Raw genomic sequence first — 17541 nt, 5'->3', positions numbered from 1 at the left:
AGGAATTAAAAGAGGGAAGAGTCCAGGATAATCAAAGGTTTTCAGTTTGCATGATTGAAGCCAATGGAGATGACATTAGGCAGGAGGGAAAAGGGGAAAATTTTCAGAAAAACAATTGAAATTCCTTTGGAACAGATTTTCAGGGAGTAATTCTTGCATAAGAAGGAGTTGAACAGAGTTGTCAACTATATATTTTATTCAAGGCCTTAGACATGGAATAAATTACTCAAAGAGCAAGACAAGTTAGAGAAAGAAAAGGCCCTAAAACTAGAACTCTGGATAATACTACTATTTGAGAAAGGGTCAAGGAGATGAAGAAATGACAGCCAGAGAGATAAAAGAAGAAACATAGGCTGCTGGATGACCAGGAGATGAGTTTCAGAGGAAAGTGGTTAGCTAGTAGTACCATATGTTACAGAAGGGGCACGCAGGGTGTGGACTAACAAAAGCATGTTGAACTTGACAGTCAGGCCCCATGATGACATTTCAGAGTTCAGAAAGGTGTGGGGAGCACCTGCCAGGGCGTGTTGAGGTCAGGAGTGAGGAGCAGAGGCAGCAAGTAGTGGCTTCTGCTTCCTGAAGTTTAGCAGTGAGGCGTGAGATGGGGTTGTGGTGCTGGCAGAAACAGGCTCAGAAAAAGCTGTTGTTTCACTCCTCTTCTCTCTGTTTTTACAATCTTATTTACAGCCTGAGAGGAGTGAGAAGAAATTATTGGGAACACACAGGCTCTGAAGAAGTTGAAAGAAATTGATATAAAACACTGAGAAATAGATACTAATAAACTATTAATACCTATTCAGGTAGTCTAGGAGCCTGCATCCTCCTTGCCTACAGAGGTTGGCAGAGACTCTTCCCAGCTTCTTGCGGCAGAGTGCAAGCTGACTCTTCCATATAACCCCGGCATTGGCATAGTATGTGCATATTAGTTGCAGGATGAATAAATGGATGATGGTTTAGTCACAGCTACACTGTATCTGTCTTGACTGGGTCCCTTGGACAGCAGTGATTTTTACAAACACCACTGCGCATGAACATCCAGAGTGAATAAGAAGTTGGGAAAGGCAATTGCGGTTGAAGCAATTGTGATGTATTTCCCACTTCCCCTAATCATCCTCAGCAAGCAAGAAATAGAGGTCAAACATGATTGTATCTCACATGCCATGCATATGACCCCTCACCTCGGTTCTTTGCCACATAAATTATTTTTGCTATTGATTATAGCAGTAGCACTGGTTGTTTGCTCTTTGGGGAAGCCTTTACTGTTTAAGATGATTGCCCTCTGGTGGTCTGATGTGTACTTTCTTCACAATGTGAAAACCTGTGCATCTGCAGTAATAAAGTATATTATGCAGGAAATGAGATGAGTATTTCACCTCGAAAAATCAAATGGCTGATAAAGCATCATCTGAAATGTACATGCTAAAAGATATGAAAATATGTTCCCCCAATCTCTGATCTTATGTATGATATAGAGAGACATTAGCATTTAACACGATAATCCATAGTGGAACACACAAATAAAATCGGCAGTCTCGACACCAAGTTGTCAACTACCTAAGAAATATACATATTTCCTGACCAGATATTAGGAGAAAAATGTCATTTCTAAGAATGCTGTAGACTATATCTGTAAACATTTGGTTCATTTCTGTACCTTGCAGTTGAAGTCATTGTGTCATTGAGAAACCATGAAAATAAAATTTAAAAGTGGTATCAGGACAAATTGATTTCTGGAATAAATTAAAAAAAAACCCTTTTGTGTTTAGTTTTCAGTAGTATCATAAGATACACACTTATTCAGAAGACATTTTACTGTATGCATAATGTGGCTACTTGTACCTGCAGCATTTTAAAGACACATTTTCGAAATTAACAAATGAATGTGTATAGCATGAATTATGCATGTAGCAATTGATCTAGTAAGTAAAGTTTTTAAATTCTGGTGGCAGTATGATTTTATAAATTATTTACAGGGCTTCTGTTATTTATAATTTTAAACTTTACTCTTCAATGTATTTTTTTTTTTTATTTAGTTTGAACAATTTGAAAGCACCATTGGGTTTAAGCTGCCAAACCATCGAGCTGCCAAGCGTTTATGGAAAGTATGTGTTGAGCATCATACATTTTTCAGGTAGGAAGAGATTATTTTGTTTTTTCTCTAAGGAATAATTATCATCACTGATACTGAAAAAGATTGTCAATAAGAAAAATATGGAATTTTATTATTTCTATTCCTTCAAGTTCATTGTCACCATATTTCTTGATAAGAAATCCTAAAAGAACTAGGAAAAGAGTAAATTTGAAGGATTTTCCGTAATTTGTCATGTACTTACGTGTCCCAACCTCCTCCTCTTTAGTATATTTAGTGTCTTTACATTATTTTTAAGGTGTCCACTTCAAATATCCAATCTATTCCTTACTATTTCAGTGATTTCTTAATCCCTGAATCCCTTTACCTACCTATGCATGGTATGAGACCCATCAAATTAGGCACCCAACAACAAATTATCACTCTTCTTCTTAACTAATATCAATCTATTTAGTTGCTGTTTGGGCTTATAGAACCATAGACTATCTACTTTGCATGGAATGTTAAAAGTTCATCTAGTTCAGTACAACCCTCATTTGCATATCTCCTCTCTACAACATCCCTAGTTGATATATACTATGTGCATTTTTTTATGAAATCAGATTTATTTAACTGCAATTTGTGTGTTAAACGTTTAGCACGCAACACACACGACCTCTCAGAGTAAAAAGTTTAAAAAGCACTCTCAATATTGTACTTAATAGTCTTTCTGCTGTTTTTCTTTATTCTCTTTAGACTGTTGTTACCAGAAGCACCTCCCAAGAAATTCTTAACCTTGGGTTCCAAGTTTCGTTACAGTGGCAGGACACAAGCGCAAACGAGAAGAGCCAGTGCGTTGATAGATCGCCCGGCACCTTACTTTGAACGCTCCTCCAGCAAACGTTATACCATGTCTCGCAGCTTGGATGGAGGTAGGCGTCACTTACTGGCCCTTAGTAACCTAGTACCTACCCCAAAAAGAGTATGAAAGTGTCATGAGCTTTCAGTAAGCATAGATATTCCTGGATATTGTACGTTGAAAAGCATTTGTTGCTCATTGACTGAATGGCACATTTTTAAGTCTCCCCCAGTGAAATGAAAGTCCCTTTGTCAGTCTAACATCTGCAGGTTTATGTAAAATTACATGAAAGAATGGCATCAGGGAATGAAGAAAATAGCTTTCTTAAACTGACACCCCGAATTTGGAGAAAGATGCTCTCATTCTAAATATAGTAGTCACATACTCTGTGATTTGATTCTCTTGCCAACAAGTCTTAAAGGATTGGTAGGTTTAAGACTATTTGTTTTATAAATCTGTAAGTTACATTTATTTCTGTTTCTAAAAAATCTTCATGAATGAAGTGTGGCCTTTATCAGTTAGTTGATAATAGCTGGTAGAAAGGATGACATGCAAATAACGGAGCAAAGGGCTGTAAGTTAAATTCTCCTAGTTGTGCTAATTACTACCCCAGATGGACTGGGAGAACAGGCTGTGTAGGGGTTCTGTACTGCCAAGTCAAATTAGTCAAATGGAGAGATGATCACTCAAACAACCTTTTTAGGGGATAACACAACAGTGAATTTTTAGTAGGGTTTTGTTTTATCGAACAGTTTCATGATTGCTCTCTGGAGTAATATGGAGGTACGCTTTCTGCTGCAAGGCATGCCTGCTTAACAATGCTCTGGAACTGAATCATGTCTGGGTCTCTGTCTTCTAATTTGGAGCACCTGGAGGTTTGTTTTTAATAGAAGATCTTATCCTGTGCAAGTAAAAAGAATTAGGAGTTTCTGGTATGCAGGTCGTGGTTTAAATAATAAGGAAAAACATAAATAAAAATAAACAAAAGTTACAAGTGCCTGAGACCATCTCCTTCCCTACCTTTTTTGCCACTGTTCCCCTGAGAGTTTCAGCTCTGCCTTCCCCACTTCACCAGCTGGGTGATTGATGGGGAGAGGTGCTCCCCGAATCTCCCAACTAAAAACAACTGTCTTTTTCTAATGGAATACTTTGTGAACAGTTTACAGAAGAAATCAAAATGGCATTATTAGTGCTGTATTATGTATGTTACTAATGAGGTGGGAACTGTACTCATGTGGCATCGGTAAATCCAGATTGAAGTCCAGGCTCTGCTGCCCTCTGTCTCTGCGGTGGTTGACAAATGATTTCAGTTCTTCAGGTCTGTTGTAGTCATCTGTTATAATAGGAATGTTATATTCAGACTTTGATGGGGCTGTTGTGAAAAGCAAGATATATGTGAAAGCACTCTTGTTACATAGGCAATTATCTCAATCATCATATTGATAATTACTCTTTTTCACATTTTTTTAAAAATTTCAGTAGCTTTTGGTATACAAGCAATCGGTTTTTGGCTACGTGGATGAATTGTATAGTAGTCTGAGCTTTTAGTGCACCTGTCACCTGAGTAGTGCACATTGTACCCAATATGTAGTTTTTTATCCCTCACCCTCCGCCCACCACTGTCTGCCTTCTGAGTCTCCAGTGTCCGTTGTATTACTCTACATGCCTTTGCATACCCATAGCTTAGCTGCCACTTATACATGAGAACGTATGGTATTTGGTTTTTCATTCCTCAGTTACTTCAGGTAGAATAATGACCTTCAGCTCCATCCAAGTCACTGCAAAATACATGATTTCATTCATGTTTATGACTGAGTAGTATTCCATGGTGTATATATATATACCACATTTTATATCGATAATTATTTCTACAGGCTTTTGTGAGCTAGCCTAGGAAGTTCATTACCGTTGTGTGTTTTCTAAGAGTTTCCGGAATACCAAACTTAGAGCCAGCCCTTTTGAATAACATAGTTATCAGGACTGTTTCTAGCTGAATTAAGATATTGAAATATCCATGTTAACATTGAAGCTTTTCTTTTTGGTTTATCCTATTGACTCTTCTTTCTCCTTTAGGTTGTCTCTATTACCTATTTCTGTATGTTATTAGTATTTGAGGAACTTTGTAGAATTGCACTTTTTTTCCTGAATATCCACTTTGTTCAGTGGTGTGCACCCCAGGGAACACATTGGTTGTGAATATTGTTTTCCTTATGACCTTTAGTGTGATAATGACTGCTGAGAAGACAGAAGACAGTTGTGAAATCAGTGTACTAACGTCATGCTGTCTCTTTCTCCCTGCCCAAAAGTGATGTTAGTATGTGCAGGCTCTCGCTCTTCGCAGTCCTGCCGGCTCTAGTGTGTTTGCTGCTGCTGTTGAGCTGGGTGGCACAGCTGCATGTTGCAACACAAACCGCTGTTTTGCAAGGTTGCATCTTACAGAGGGTGGCCTAACTGGTCTATTAGGAAGCTTTGTCTCATATGAGCTTTTTCAATAGTATAAAGAGATATAAAATGTCTTAGTGAAGATATTTTAGTGGCATAGTTTAACTATCAAAAGGATTTCAGAGAGGATTTCATTTCAGAATCCTTTTATTTACATTTTAAAATTCCTAACATCATAATGTAGATTATATTTTGTCTGGGATTAGTTACTGTGTATTTGAAAAGCCACATTTATAAGTTTTAATAAATTTTATGTCTGAAACCTAAAATAATGAGTACCAAATTTTAAGATTTAACTCAATTAAGCATCTTTTCACTAAGACGTTTTAGCTGGGATGAAAGGCTATGTCTTATTCTCTTGCGTTTGCATGTTTTGTATTTGCATGAATTTCATTTAGCAACATTCATTGTGTTTTCCCAAAATATTAGAGATGAGTAAATGTATATGCATATTATGGTAGCCCATTTAAAATGCAGTAGAAATGAAAACATTTCTGTGCTTTAGACGAATAGAATTGCCATCTGTATTTTATAATCTCCACCAAGATGGTTAATTTTTGTTATTACCCGTGGAGCTTTTATATTGTAAGAGTGACAGACTTTTCAACATTAATAATAAGAAGAAAACCAGTTCAGTGCTTCTTGGTGAATGGCACTTCCAAAGAGCCAAGTGTGTTAGAGCAATTGTGTACTGTAAAGACTGCCGTTAGGTGTGGAATTGGCCACTACGAGACTGGTGCCAGTGCCAGCCGGTGACTCCAGGTGATAACAGGCCCAGCGGCAGCCTCGTCTCGTGGCCCTCCACTCATGTCCACACTTAACACACATCCTCACCAGAGAGCCTGAGGAGAGAGGACATTCCAAGACATGAGCATTTCAAGAATGTTAAAGCGCTGGTATAGGAAATACAGGAAGCTCGTGCTTACAGGAAGGTCCCTGCAGCACTGATTTGTTTTCTCAAGACAAACCTGGTATTTTGTGATGGTATTCTTTATTTTCAGTAAAGATATAATTGGTGGTGTTCATCTGTCTTCTGACCTAACTATTTTGGATTTTATTTCTTCAATTGTATTTGCTTTTAGCGTCAGTGAATGAAAACCATGAAATATACATGAAGGATTCTGTGTCTGCTGCAGAGGTTGGTACTGGCCAGTACGCCACAACAAAAGGCATCTCTCAGACCAACTTGATCACCACTGTGACTCCGGAGAAGAAGGCCGAGGAGGAGCGGGACGAGGAAGAGGAAAGACGGAGGAAGGGGGAGGAAGTCACACCTGTCTCGGCCATCCGGCACGAGGGAAAGGTATAGCTCCCAGACTGCCTGCTAGAGCTTGCTGCAGCTTTTAAGAATGACTAAATGATGCTGAGGCTGTAAACCAGGAATGTGCTGAGATTTAGGGTAAATCATGTGTCAGCACTGGTCACATTCATATGACAATTTTTAGATTATTCCTGTTTCAACATTTTTCCTCTGAAAGATTCATTCATAGCTCTTTGAAAATTTGTATTTTAATAACTTGTGTGCTATGTAAGACTTTCAATAGCTGTCCTGTATGTGTATCTTAAAAATACTTTTGGTGGCATATTACACTTTTCTGTTTGGGCTCACATTTCAGAACTGTCACTAAAGCTGTTTTCTTTGTTTCTGGCCCCATTCTCCTACCTAAGTACAGCATATTTTTCTAGATATGCAATTATCATATTACCATTCTTCTGGCTATAAATACATGGAGTGACCATAGCCTGTGTGTTTTTACTTACAATCTAATCAGCAGAGTAGTGACTGGCCGTGTTTTGAAAAGGGATGTTAAGGCAGAAGGTTGCAATAGAAGATAAAAAGTGAGTTTGGCAGCAGTTTCTTCTTTCAGTGTTTAATTCATTCAACTTTGTGACATCGTTTCACCCCAAATTAGGTATCTTTTTTAACATAATTTTTAAACAGTATGTTTTTTTCTGGTGATCAGCACTACAAAGCAACTTTTCAGAAAAATACTTTAAAAGTCAAAATACACTTCAGGAGGTTTATACCTAATAATAATGGAAAAACAGAGTGCCTCCTGGCCTGTACAGAGCATAGAGTAAGAGGAAACAGCAGAATGAAAATGCTCGTAATAACTCATGGGTTATCCTAAAATTTGAGTAAATTTGATTCATGAGTGCTCTTTTGTACATGGGCTCTTCAGATAGAGATGGAGAATCACTACCCCGGATTCTATGGAAAGTGTTCCTTTTGGCAAGAATTTAGCAGCGACATCTTAACATAGACAAATCATTTTTGTAGTTATATTAAAATATTACAAATGACCCGATCCATCATCTTTGATTTTTTAGGATAAGATCATTTATTTGGCAAACACAAAATTAGGCACAGAGTAGGAAATAATGGCAGGGATGTTTCAATAACTTTTGCTGTTAAAATGTGCTTTGTTCTAAATTTCGTTTTTACACTCTTCCTGTCTGTTCAGTCAAGGAAGGCTTTAAAGGGGACAGAAAAAAAGATAATCCACCCAAAAAAACAATACGTGGTTCTTCTTCTTATTCTAACATTTTGTAAAATCGCCATGCCAACATAAGATTCCCGTGGATGTATAAGTATGAAGAAGTGACACATCAATGTAAATGATTTTTAGTTTTGCTCCCAAGATAAGGCCAGACATTTTTGCTTTATTTGATTTTAGAAGACCACAAGTTTGTTTGTGTAAATCATAGCACTAAGCTGTCCTCACTCGGTGCCATTTGTGATGTGGGAAAATAGAAAGACAAAGGACACTGCCAGCCTCATAGCCTGAGTCTCTGAGAAGCCAGCACTGTGGGCAGAACATCTTCAGGAAGCCTGTAGCTGAAATCTGGTGCTTGTATAGGTGTGGGCTGGCTTGGTTTCCCCAGTGCAAAGCTGTCTTAGAAATGACTTCAATAATCAGCATGGAAGGTAAAATAAACCTTAATTTTATCTTACTCCATCTTCAAAAAGTAACCGAGAGGGTACTTATTTTTCAACCAAAATGAAAGTGTATTACTGAAAATAGTTCTTGAAAGGCTGGTCCACTAGGTTGCCTGGCAAGGAGGCACGTTTCCCAGGCTGGGATCCCCCAGATCATGGGGCCGCCTCACCTCCATGCTAGAGGACAGTTGTCTTCATGCAGAAGTTAGAGTGTAGCACCTACATTATTTTAGTTGAATGAGATTTGTGCAGGTTCCTGTTTAAAGTGCCGTCTTCAATGTCAAATGCGAGTGTGTGGGAAAAGACATACTTGTCTCATAGTAGAAAGAGACCCTTCCAATGCCGAAGGGCTATGATTTTATTTGTGCATTTTCTTTCCCTCATGCCTCAGATGTAACTTTATTTGTGCATTTTCTTTCTTTCGCTATATTTACCACTTCTCCCCAAGTCAGGATTGGATAACCACACAAGGCAGGCTGGGTAATTTCCATGCTGTCAGGCCACTGGACAAAACACACACATACACACATGCAGTGACACAGACATCAGCAGGAGTCTCATTACCTTCAAACTTAGACTTCCCGGCCTGCAGCAGCTCCGGTACCTGCCCAGGGGCTTGGGGCAGGTACAGGAAGGTACCTCCCGGCTTGGGACTTGTGTGCTTTCCTTCCTCCCCTTCTTGTCCAGCAACCCCTCCACCACCTGCAGAGGAAACGCACTGGTGGTGGAGACTTCCAGGACCCAGAGAGGGGGAAGTAGATTCACCTACCCCATTAAAGTTTGCGCTCACCAGGGGAGCACTTGTGGAAAACCCTGCTGTTATCATTATATTAAGGCCTCAAACCAAAGATCTAAACATGCCCTTTATCTGCTAAGAAAAATCAGAAGGCTGGGAAATTATATCTTTCTGTTATTATGCATCATAAATAATAGAAAGTAAATACTGGCAAAGCGTGTTGCAAGAAAACACATTGTTGTTTCTAGTTAGCTTGTTGAAATCACTTGAGTTGAAGTTCCACTAATGTCCTAAGTAAAGGAGCCAAAATGGAGTTTTCAAGGGAACTTTAATTCTTTTTGAGGAGTGAGATATTCAGAAGTGCTAAGTGTCGAATCCCTGATTGTAACTACTTATCAGATAGGAGTGGGGCCAGAAACTTCTTGATTTAGAACGTAAACTCTCTGTTTCGGATGTAACTGAATAACCAAGGAAAGGACTAATGTTAGAGATTTTTTTTTAAATCAAAATCTGGATTGGATTTCATCTTTATTTTTAATCTAGCTGAACTATAGTAACAGCTCTGCTACCTGAAAATCAGAAGAAGGTTATTGAAAGTCTTGATTTTAAGTTATCAGATTTACTTATGTTTGTTCCCCAAAACCTGAAACTTTCTAGAGTGTTGGTCTAAAATGAAATTTTTTGATCATGTGAAATGTGTAGACTTTGGGATTACCCACGAATACCTTCTGTTCTGAGTTTTTAAAGAATTCCACCTGTATATGATGGTCTAATGGGAGAAATGTAGCCATTTGTGGCAACATTGGCATGCAGCTTGAATACTTTTAACATTCATGAGCAACCCTAGTGCTAAAATTTTTGTTTTACAATTTTATATTGATACCCATAAGAAAATTAACTAATTGCAGTTTTCTTTTTGTCCTTTTGCACCTCTGTTTGCTGCTTTCTGTCTCTCTCTGTCTCTTTCACATCAGTCACCTGGGCTTGGCACTGACTCATGTCCCTTGTCACCCCCATCCGCCCATTGTGCCCCCACATCTCCCACAGAGCTCCGTAGGAGGTGTAAGGAGAATGACTGCAAACTGCCAGGTTACGAGCCATCCAGAGCTGAGCACACGCCCGGAGAGCCCGCCTTGGACTCTGATGGCCCAGGGAGGCCTTACCTAGGGGATCAAGATGTGGCTTTTAGCTACAGACAGCAAACTGGCAAGGGGACCACCCTGTTCTCCTTCTCCTTGCAGCTCCCCGAGTCATTCCCCTCCCTCCTAGATGACGATGGGTACCTCTCTTTCCCCAACCTTTCTGAAACCAACCTCCTGCCCCAGAGCTTGCAGCATTACCTCCCGATCCGCTCACCGTCCCTCGTGCCCTGTTTCCTCTTCATCTTTTTCTTTCTGCTGTCTGCCTCCTTCTCAGTGCCATACGCTCTCACTCTCTCCTTCCCTCTGGCTCTGTGCCTCTGCTACCTGGAGCCCAAGGCGGCCTCCTTGAGCGCCTCCCTAGACAATGACCCGAGTGACAGTTCAGAGGAAGAGGTGTGTACCTCGGCATAGAACACGCTTCCCCTTCGTGTTCCGTGCTTGAGTCCGAAACAGTGTTAGCCGGCTGCTGCCATAGTGGTCCTACTTTCAGAGCCTCATTTATTGTCTGTGCCAATATGTTGAGGTTTCTGTGTGTTGGGGAGTCCAACCTGGGCCCCAGGGTTAGGCACAACACCATGTGGATGTAGCAGTCTGAGCCCAACCCGGAATCGTTCTGCTACCCACTGAGTTCTACGTGGGATGAAAGACTCAGCCAGAAGTCAATTTTATGTAACCCATTAGCCATGTAAAAGATCAGGGCTAAGCTGAAAGTTCTGATCAGTTATTGTTTAGTAAGGTAAATCACATATAAGACCGATGATGAGTTGTTTCAACTCAAATGATAGTCAAGGAGAGGTGGAAGAACGCATCCCCAAAGGGGATGTATCATTGTCACCTGGGTAGCTTTCTAAAATTGCAAAGGTATCTCCTCCCTGAAGATCCTGAAATGTCCCCACCGCCCTCTGCTCATCATCGACGGACAGTCACTGTTACTCACAGAGAGGTCTGTCAGTCAGATCCCGCATTGTGTTGTGTCAGAGCAGTTGAAAGCACCCACATGACATCAGCCATTGGTAAGGGCAGAAACAGGCCCAGAAGCAACGGCATGCAGTGCAGCAGTGTTCAAACACAATCAGAAAAGGACTGAATTGACGTTTTCAAACAATGCAAAGACAGGCTGAAATTTCACCAGTGCTAGCCATGCCAATGCAGATAATACGGCAGCAATTCTTTCAACTGCAGTATGAGCCTCAAAATCCCCCCGTTTTCACAGTGTGGTAAGGCTGGGCCTCTGTGGCTGCCAGCCGGACATGGACATAGTGGGGGAAAGACCCTGAACTATCAGCCTCCGTCCTTGAAGGCATGCTGCTGCAGGGCAGGCTACTGTCCCCCACTGGAGCAATTGGGCAAGCTGACATGGTAGCCGGTAGTTTTTCCTGTTAATTGCTCTCCTTTCCCACCACCCCACAGCCCTTTGAACAGCCCAGCAGTTTCTCTTTCTCCAGGCTTCAAACAGAGTGCGGGGAAGAATAATAGAAGCTGCCACCAGAAGCCCCGGTTGCTCTCATGCACGCCCCTGCCCACACCTCTCCGCAGGCTCCCTGCAGCCCTCCTGTTCCCACAGAACAAGAGCTGTTGTGACAGGAGAAAAGGAAAATACCTTACCATTTTTTTCAAAAGTCACAAAGTCAAGGCAATGCTAAAAAAGGAAAGAAAGTCTGATTCTGTGCTCAGCTAGAAAGTCATAATTTGAGCCGCAGCACCTGTGAGTATGTAGTATTATATGTTGAGGGTGTGCGAGTATCTCTAGTTAGTGGAATTATGACCATTTCTTTGCAGCGGAAGGAAAAAAAATGTGAATGGTCTCACAGGTGTTTTAAGTAAAAGTCTACACTGAATAGATTTTGCATAAGAGACATTTTCAAGGTTCTTGAGTTATATATAACGATTTGCTCCAACTGATATATAAATAACTTTTTACACATGGAAAATATTTTGAGAACTACTTGAAATCCTAGGCTTTAATATCACTATTTCTCATATTGGTAATATTATCAAATAGTGTTGGACTAGAACATATTACAGTTAAGAACACAATATTGTCTACAAAGACAATTTTATTATTTATTAGCTGATTTCTAACATGGAGATATATTTTTCCTTTAACAGTGGAGTTAGTCATCAAGCTAACATAAGGCAAAAAGATTGCTGTTTTATGCTTTTCTAAATTCAAAATAAATGTTTGAACTTTTGTATAGCAAACCACACAGATCTTGTGCCTAATCCAGGGTATACATCTTGTTGTAATCAGTGCATGAGAATTAATGTTAAACTTGGGCATGTCTGCATTACATTGGCAAAACAAATCACAGCAGTTACTTGTTACAAGCTAGCGAACATGTGATTGGAGCTTCCCGGTCATAACTGTCCTTGTTACTGCAAACCTCCGAAACCATGAATTAGCACTGACCACTGGAGTCTTCATCACCCTTCTCCGCAGCCCTAGTCAGCCCATATGATAGCTCTCCTGCCATCAGACTCTGTAACTAGCCATCTGTTCAGTGTTGTCTCTTGAAGTGTTAAGAGCTGTGCATTCTAGTTCAGGCTGAGCTAGAGAACTCATATTGAGGTCATCCTGGATTGTTTTATTTAAATTGCCATTTGCTTACATGGCCTGATTTCATCTCTAGGCCTCAAGCACTGTGGCAGCTACACTGGGTGACTTCTTAACATACAATTCAGCCTTGTCACTTTCGTTTTGCCAAGTCACTAGCAATTAATTCTTTTTAAATATTGTATCATCATTGCTTACATTTTTAACATGTTATAGTGGCTTATTTCCAGCCTTTCTCAAGAGTGAAATCCAGTATAAAAAGGCTTCATCATTTCACATTATAAAGCTATTGACCAGTCATGAGTTTTCTTTTGTACTTTCAGAATGGTAAAATAAGAAGGGGCAGGATATCAAAATATCCTATCAAGAAACATGAGATGAACTTACCTCCCCAAACCATAAAATGCTATTACATGTGTATTTCTGAGTAATTTTTTGATAATACAAAGAAAAATAGAGATGAGTTCAAATCAAGAGGAAGAAAAATTGATTAACTGATTTATAACATTTTAAATTACATAAACATAGTATTATATAATAGTTTACGATATGCTATACATTTGCAGTTTTATGTAGGCATCATACATTATAGAAATACCAGTTGATATAAAAACTGCTTTGTTCAGCCTTATTCATTTATTTACTATTGATAGGCACTATACTACGGACTGACTAGATGCTAAGGCACTATACTACGGACTGACTAGATGCTAAGTAGGAATTCAAGAAATTTTGTATATGGACTATGCTATTTGTATATGGCTAAGAAAAATAGGAATAACTATATAATATAATTATTATAGGCATTTTTTTAGCTCTGGGTGTGTCAGGCATTATATAAAGCATTTACTATCCATTATCCAATACAGTTACGGCTGTTATTTTCCCCATTTTATGGGAAGGAAACTGGGACTAAAATATAAAAAGTACCCAATGTGCCACAGGTTTGAACAGAAAGGATTTGAGCTCATGTTCATCTGACATTAAACCTTTCCCTCTTAACGACCACTGCCCCCTGATGCTAAAATGCTTGCAAGTTACTGAAGTAAATTTTAAAACCATAAGGGAAATAAGCTAGACTGGAGGAGAAACACTTTCAAGAGTTTTATAAGTATTTGACACAACTAATTAGAACACTAAATGCAAGTCATTCCAGCTGGGCGTGCAGTGGCTTACCCCTGTAATCCCAACACTTTGGGAGGCCAAGGCAGGTGGATCACTTGAGGTCAGGAGTTTGAGACCAGCCTGGCCAACATGGTGAAACCCTGTCTCTACTAAAAGTACAAAAATTAGCCAGGCATGGTGGCATGCACCTATAGTCCCAGCTACTAGGGAGGCTGAGGCACGAGAATCGCTTGAACCCAGGAGGCAGAGGTTGCAGTGAGCCAAGATTGCACTACTGCACTCCAGCTTCGGTGACAAAGCGAGACCCTGTCTAAAAAAATAAAACACTAAGTGCAAGGCATTCTTATTTATTCTTGAAAGCCTAAGATCTTTGAGTTATTCTGTACACCTAAACAAATAACCAGTCTCTCTTACTAATTCAAACTGGTCTTTCCCAGGGCTGTCGCTCGGTACAGCCATACTAATCCCATAGCAACAATCACCCTTATAAGAAACTTAACAGCCACCTCCTGCCCCCAGTTGTTAACCAAGCTGGTCAGGTCACGAAAATGTGTCAACATGCTTTCCTTACCAACCTCCGGAAAATTATTTTCCACTTAGACTTGGTAGCAAAGGTGCCAGAATGGTGTCCCGAGGTACATGTGCTGAGTGTGTGTTGAGCCTCCCTTTCTTTTAGGAGTATGCAACATGAAACATGCAGCTAGTGCCAAGAAATCAGCCTAGCCGGAGTTTAGTTTTGTCAGTGGAAACAGCACTGTCCCAGTTGTCCCTTCTTGACATTGCTTGTTCTTTGTCGTGGGAGGTTATTTTCAGAACCAGATTCAGCACCATAGACTCCCCTCCCATTTTGATTTTTGTTTTCAAAATATTAATCACAAATATTTGATGAAGGGAACTTTATTAATGATTAGTTGATATCTGTGTAGGGAAAGTCAGTTCATATTAGGACATTTAGATGTCCATGGCTCTCCTCTACTCAAGAGAAAACAGCTCGTAAGCCATAAACTCTTGTGAAACAGATTAAAAACCAGTCCTGAAATTACTGTTCTCATTCTCCTCAAAACCTAGGCTCTGTCAAATGCTGTGCTTTGTTTTATTTGTTTCCAAGTAGATTTTTCTCTCTTTCTCTCTCTCTGTCTATTGTTTCAACAATTCTTCTTATCATTTGCTTCATTTGAATGGTATTTTTGGAGCAAGTTGTTTAAATACATACTTCAGTATACTTCTTTATATTGGAGGGTGGGGCAAAATAACATGCAGTCTTAAAAAATATCGAGTTAGCAACGCTCCTTGAAAATTGAGTTATTTTTTTCCCATAAAAAATATATACCTGTGAGTCACTGGCATTGTGCCTTTTATAATTGACAGGTAATGCGGACAGCCCGAAGGCCTTAGATGGATGTAAATTATCATAATGGTATAAATGAGGGGCTGAAAGTCCAGTGACTGTTACAGTAGCTTTTTCTGTAAATTGACATTTTCATTTACCTTTGAGATATGAAATATTACTAGAATAAAATATATATAAACATCCATTTTATTTGCATTATACATTTTAAGGAGATCTTGCTTGAGGTTTTTAGTTAAAAGTTGGAGGAGGGGTGTGGGGAAGACAAATTGGTTTCCCTGAGACATAGAACCGGACAGGTCAGCGTGGCTCCCCAGCTCCTGCAGCTGAGTGCGCCTCAGGTCTTCCTATGAGTTGGCTCTGCTGATGACACCTAGCTCTGGCCCTTCTCTTGCTTTGCTTGAACGTGTGTTCTTGTGGGAAGGTAGTATGACACAGAGAAATCACAGAGAAAGAAAATGATCTGTCCGACCTGTGCCAGACCGTGTTTGACCAGATGGTTTACTTTCTGTCCCTGCCTTCCTCCTGGAACCTGATCCCTTCTGTGGTCAACAGACCGACAGTGAGCGCACGGACACTGCAGCCGACGGGGAGACCACCGCCACTGAGGTTGGTATCGTGGCTGAGAGTGGCTGGTAGTGGCGTACCGAAATTGCCTTGTGGGGTGGCTCTGCGTTTAAGAACTCCACATATGAGCTGTTGTAATGGAAATCAGTTCTAACTTTTAACAGGAGGAGTTAAATATGTATTTTGTCATCTAGACCAGTGGTTCTTAAACTCTGGCCTACATCACAATTACCTGGAGGATTCCAGCCTCATATTTCTCATTCAGAAGGGCTGGGGGTGGACTTGAGAATTTATATGTCTAACAAGTTCCCAGGCGATACTGACTCTGCATATCTTAGGATGTATTTTGAGAACTACTTGCCTAGACTGATAATACATTTTTTTTAAGAAAAAATTCTATCTCAAATGAGAGGCTATAGATATATGATAGAATGAATGGGAAGAAGGTCACAATTAGCTAGTATTTTGGCTTGATGCAGATATATTTTTAATTCCCCAATGGTGAAATAATTCTTGTTAAAATAAGACTTACTCATTTTTGTAGCCTTTGACCATAGCCTCGGTCACTCATAAGAAATGAATTTTCAAATTATTGTTAGTACTTTATTTTTGAAAAACGTAATCACATTAAACAGTGATAGAAGATACACTGTTATTTCTCCTTTTTTCTTTAGGGTACATTAAATGTGTGTGTGTCTGTGTGTGTGTGTGGCTTATATTGTTTTTCAAATCTTCTCTACCATTAAGTAGTTAAAATATCTTTAAAAATAATGTCTGGGAACTAATGGAAGTGAAGACGTTTATCGATGTTAATTCGGCTACTTTTTACTAGCAGAATTTAGTTTTTACTTTGTAATAATGTTTATTTTAGGTTGCTTTTATGTTATTTTTTGCATCATCCTACTATAATAATGTTTTCTAGTTGAGTATTTAGAAAAAAACTAAAAATGTTGTAAGTGGTATCTGTATATCACTTAATTGAAAATATCTTCAGAAAAAATCTTTCATGATGGCATTTTATTAGGTTTCTTTCTTTAAAAATGCCAGAGTTCAATCCAAAACTTGAAAATCATAATTTAATGTTAAAGATGATATTGTTAAAACTATTACGCAGATTCTTTTAAGCAATCGTATATAAATCTATTACAAGCTGGTAATTTTCTTTGCCAACTATCACAAAGCTGTACCTTGATTTTGTAAGAGTTAGTTACATGTAGCCACAGGGTAGTACATCCGGTAAATTTCATTGGAATCTTCAAGTGCGCTAAAAGGAAAAATATGTTAATAATAATACCTTAAACTTCTACAGTAGTTTTAAAATTTGTTATATAACATTTAAAGCATGCAAGGGAATACCTGTAACATAGGTAGATTATGAAGTTTGAAAATAAAATGAAGAGCTGTGAACCCCCTGCACTGAAGAATGGGCGTGTCACCAGCACATTAGCACTGTGTTTCAATTTCCTGTTTGCCCCGTGATACTGATGAAACTCTTCCCCTTCTATAGGTGGCCAACACAACAGTGGTCAGTATAGAATATGAAGAGTAAGCAGTCTTGTCCCCATTGGCAAATAAGAAGAGGGAGACCTAGGTAGACTAAATGATTTTCTTAAGGCCCCTGACTTGGTGTGATCCTTTTCTCCCTCGAATTTCATTCTGGGTCTCCTCTCCTAGCACAAGGGCATAATACCCAGTCCTGAGTCCAAGAGCCATAGTGAGAGACACAGCTTTGCTGCTGCATACACATGTGGCTTGGCCT

General features: G+C 39.5%; 1 protein-coding gene across 50 annotated transcripts in view; it reads left to right on the top strand.

Moving 5' to 3' along the window:
• EPB41L3 (erythrocyte membrane protein band 4.1 like 3) overlaps window positions 1-17541 on the top strand; it is a 160311-nt gene that overhangs the window by 126285 nt on the left and 16485 nt on the right. For 17 of the 50 annotated variants that reach the window (XM_074022835.1, XM_074022827.1, XM_074022825.1 and 14 more), the window contains exons 10-13: window positions 2034-2131; window positions 2825-3000; window positions 6452-6672; window positions 15771-15824. In XM_074022835.1, coding sequence (XP_073878936.1) covers window positions 2034-2131; window positions 2825-3000; window positions 6452-6672; window positions 15771-15824 — 549 coding nt within the window. Of the gene's footprint in view, window positions 1-2033; window positions 2132-2824; window positions 3001-6451; window positions 6673-10020; window positions 10582-15770; window positions 15825-17541 lie in introns of all 50 variants that reach the window. The other 33 variants (XM_074022808.1, XM_074022803.1, XM_074022801.1 and 30 more) reach the window with 4 other exon arrangements.

This window comes from Macaca fascicularis, chromosome 18 (assembly GCF_037993035.2).
Source record: "Macaca fascicularis isolate 582-1 chromosome 18, T2T-MFA8v1.1".
NCBI lineage: Eukaryota > Metazoa > Chordata > Mammalia > Primates > Cercopithecidae > Macaca > Macaca fascicularis.
Note: the sequence above shows the minus strand (reverse complement) of the source record. Positions and strands in the feature narration are given on the sequence as shown.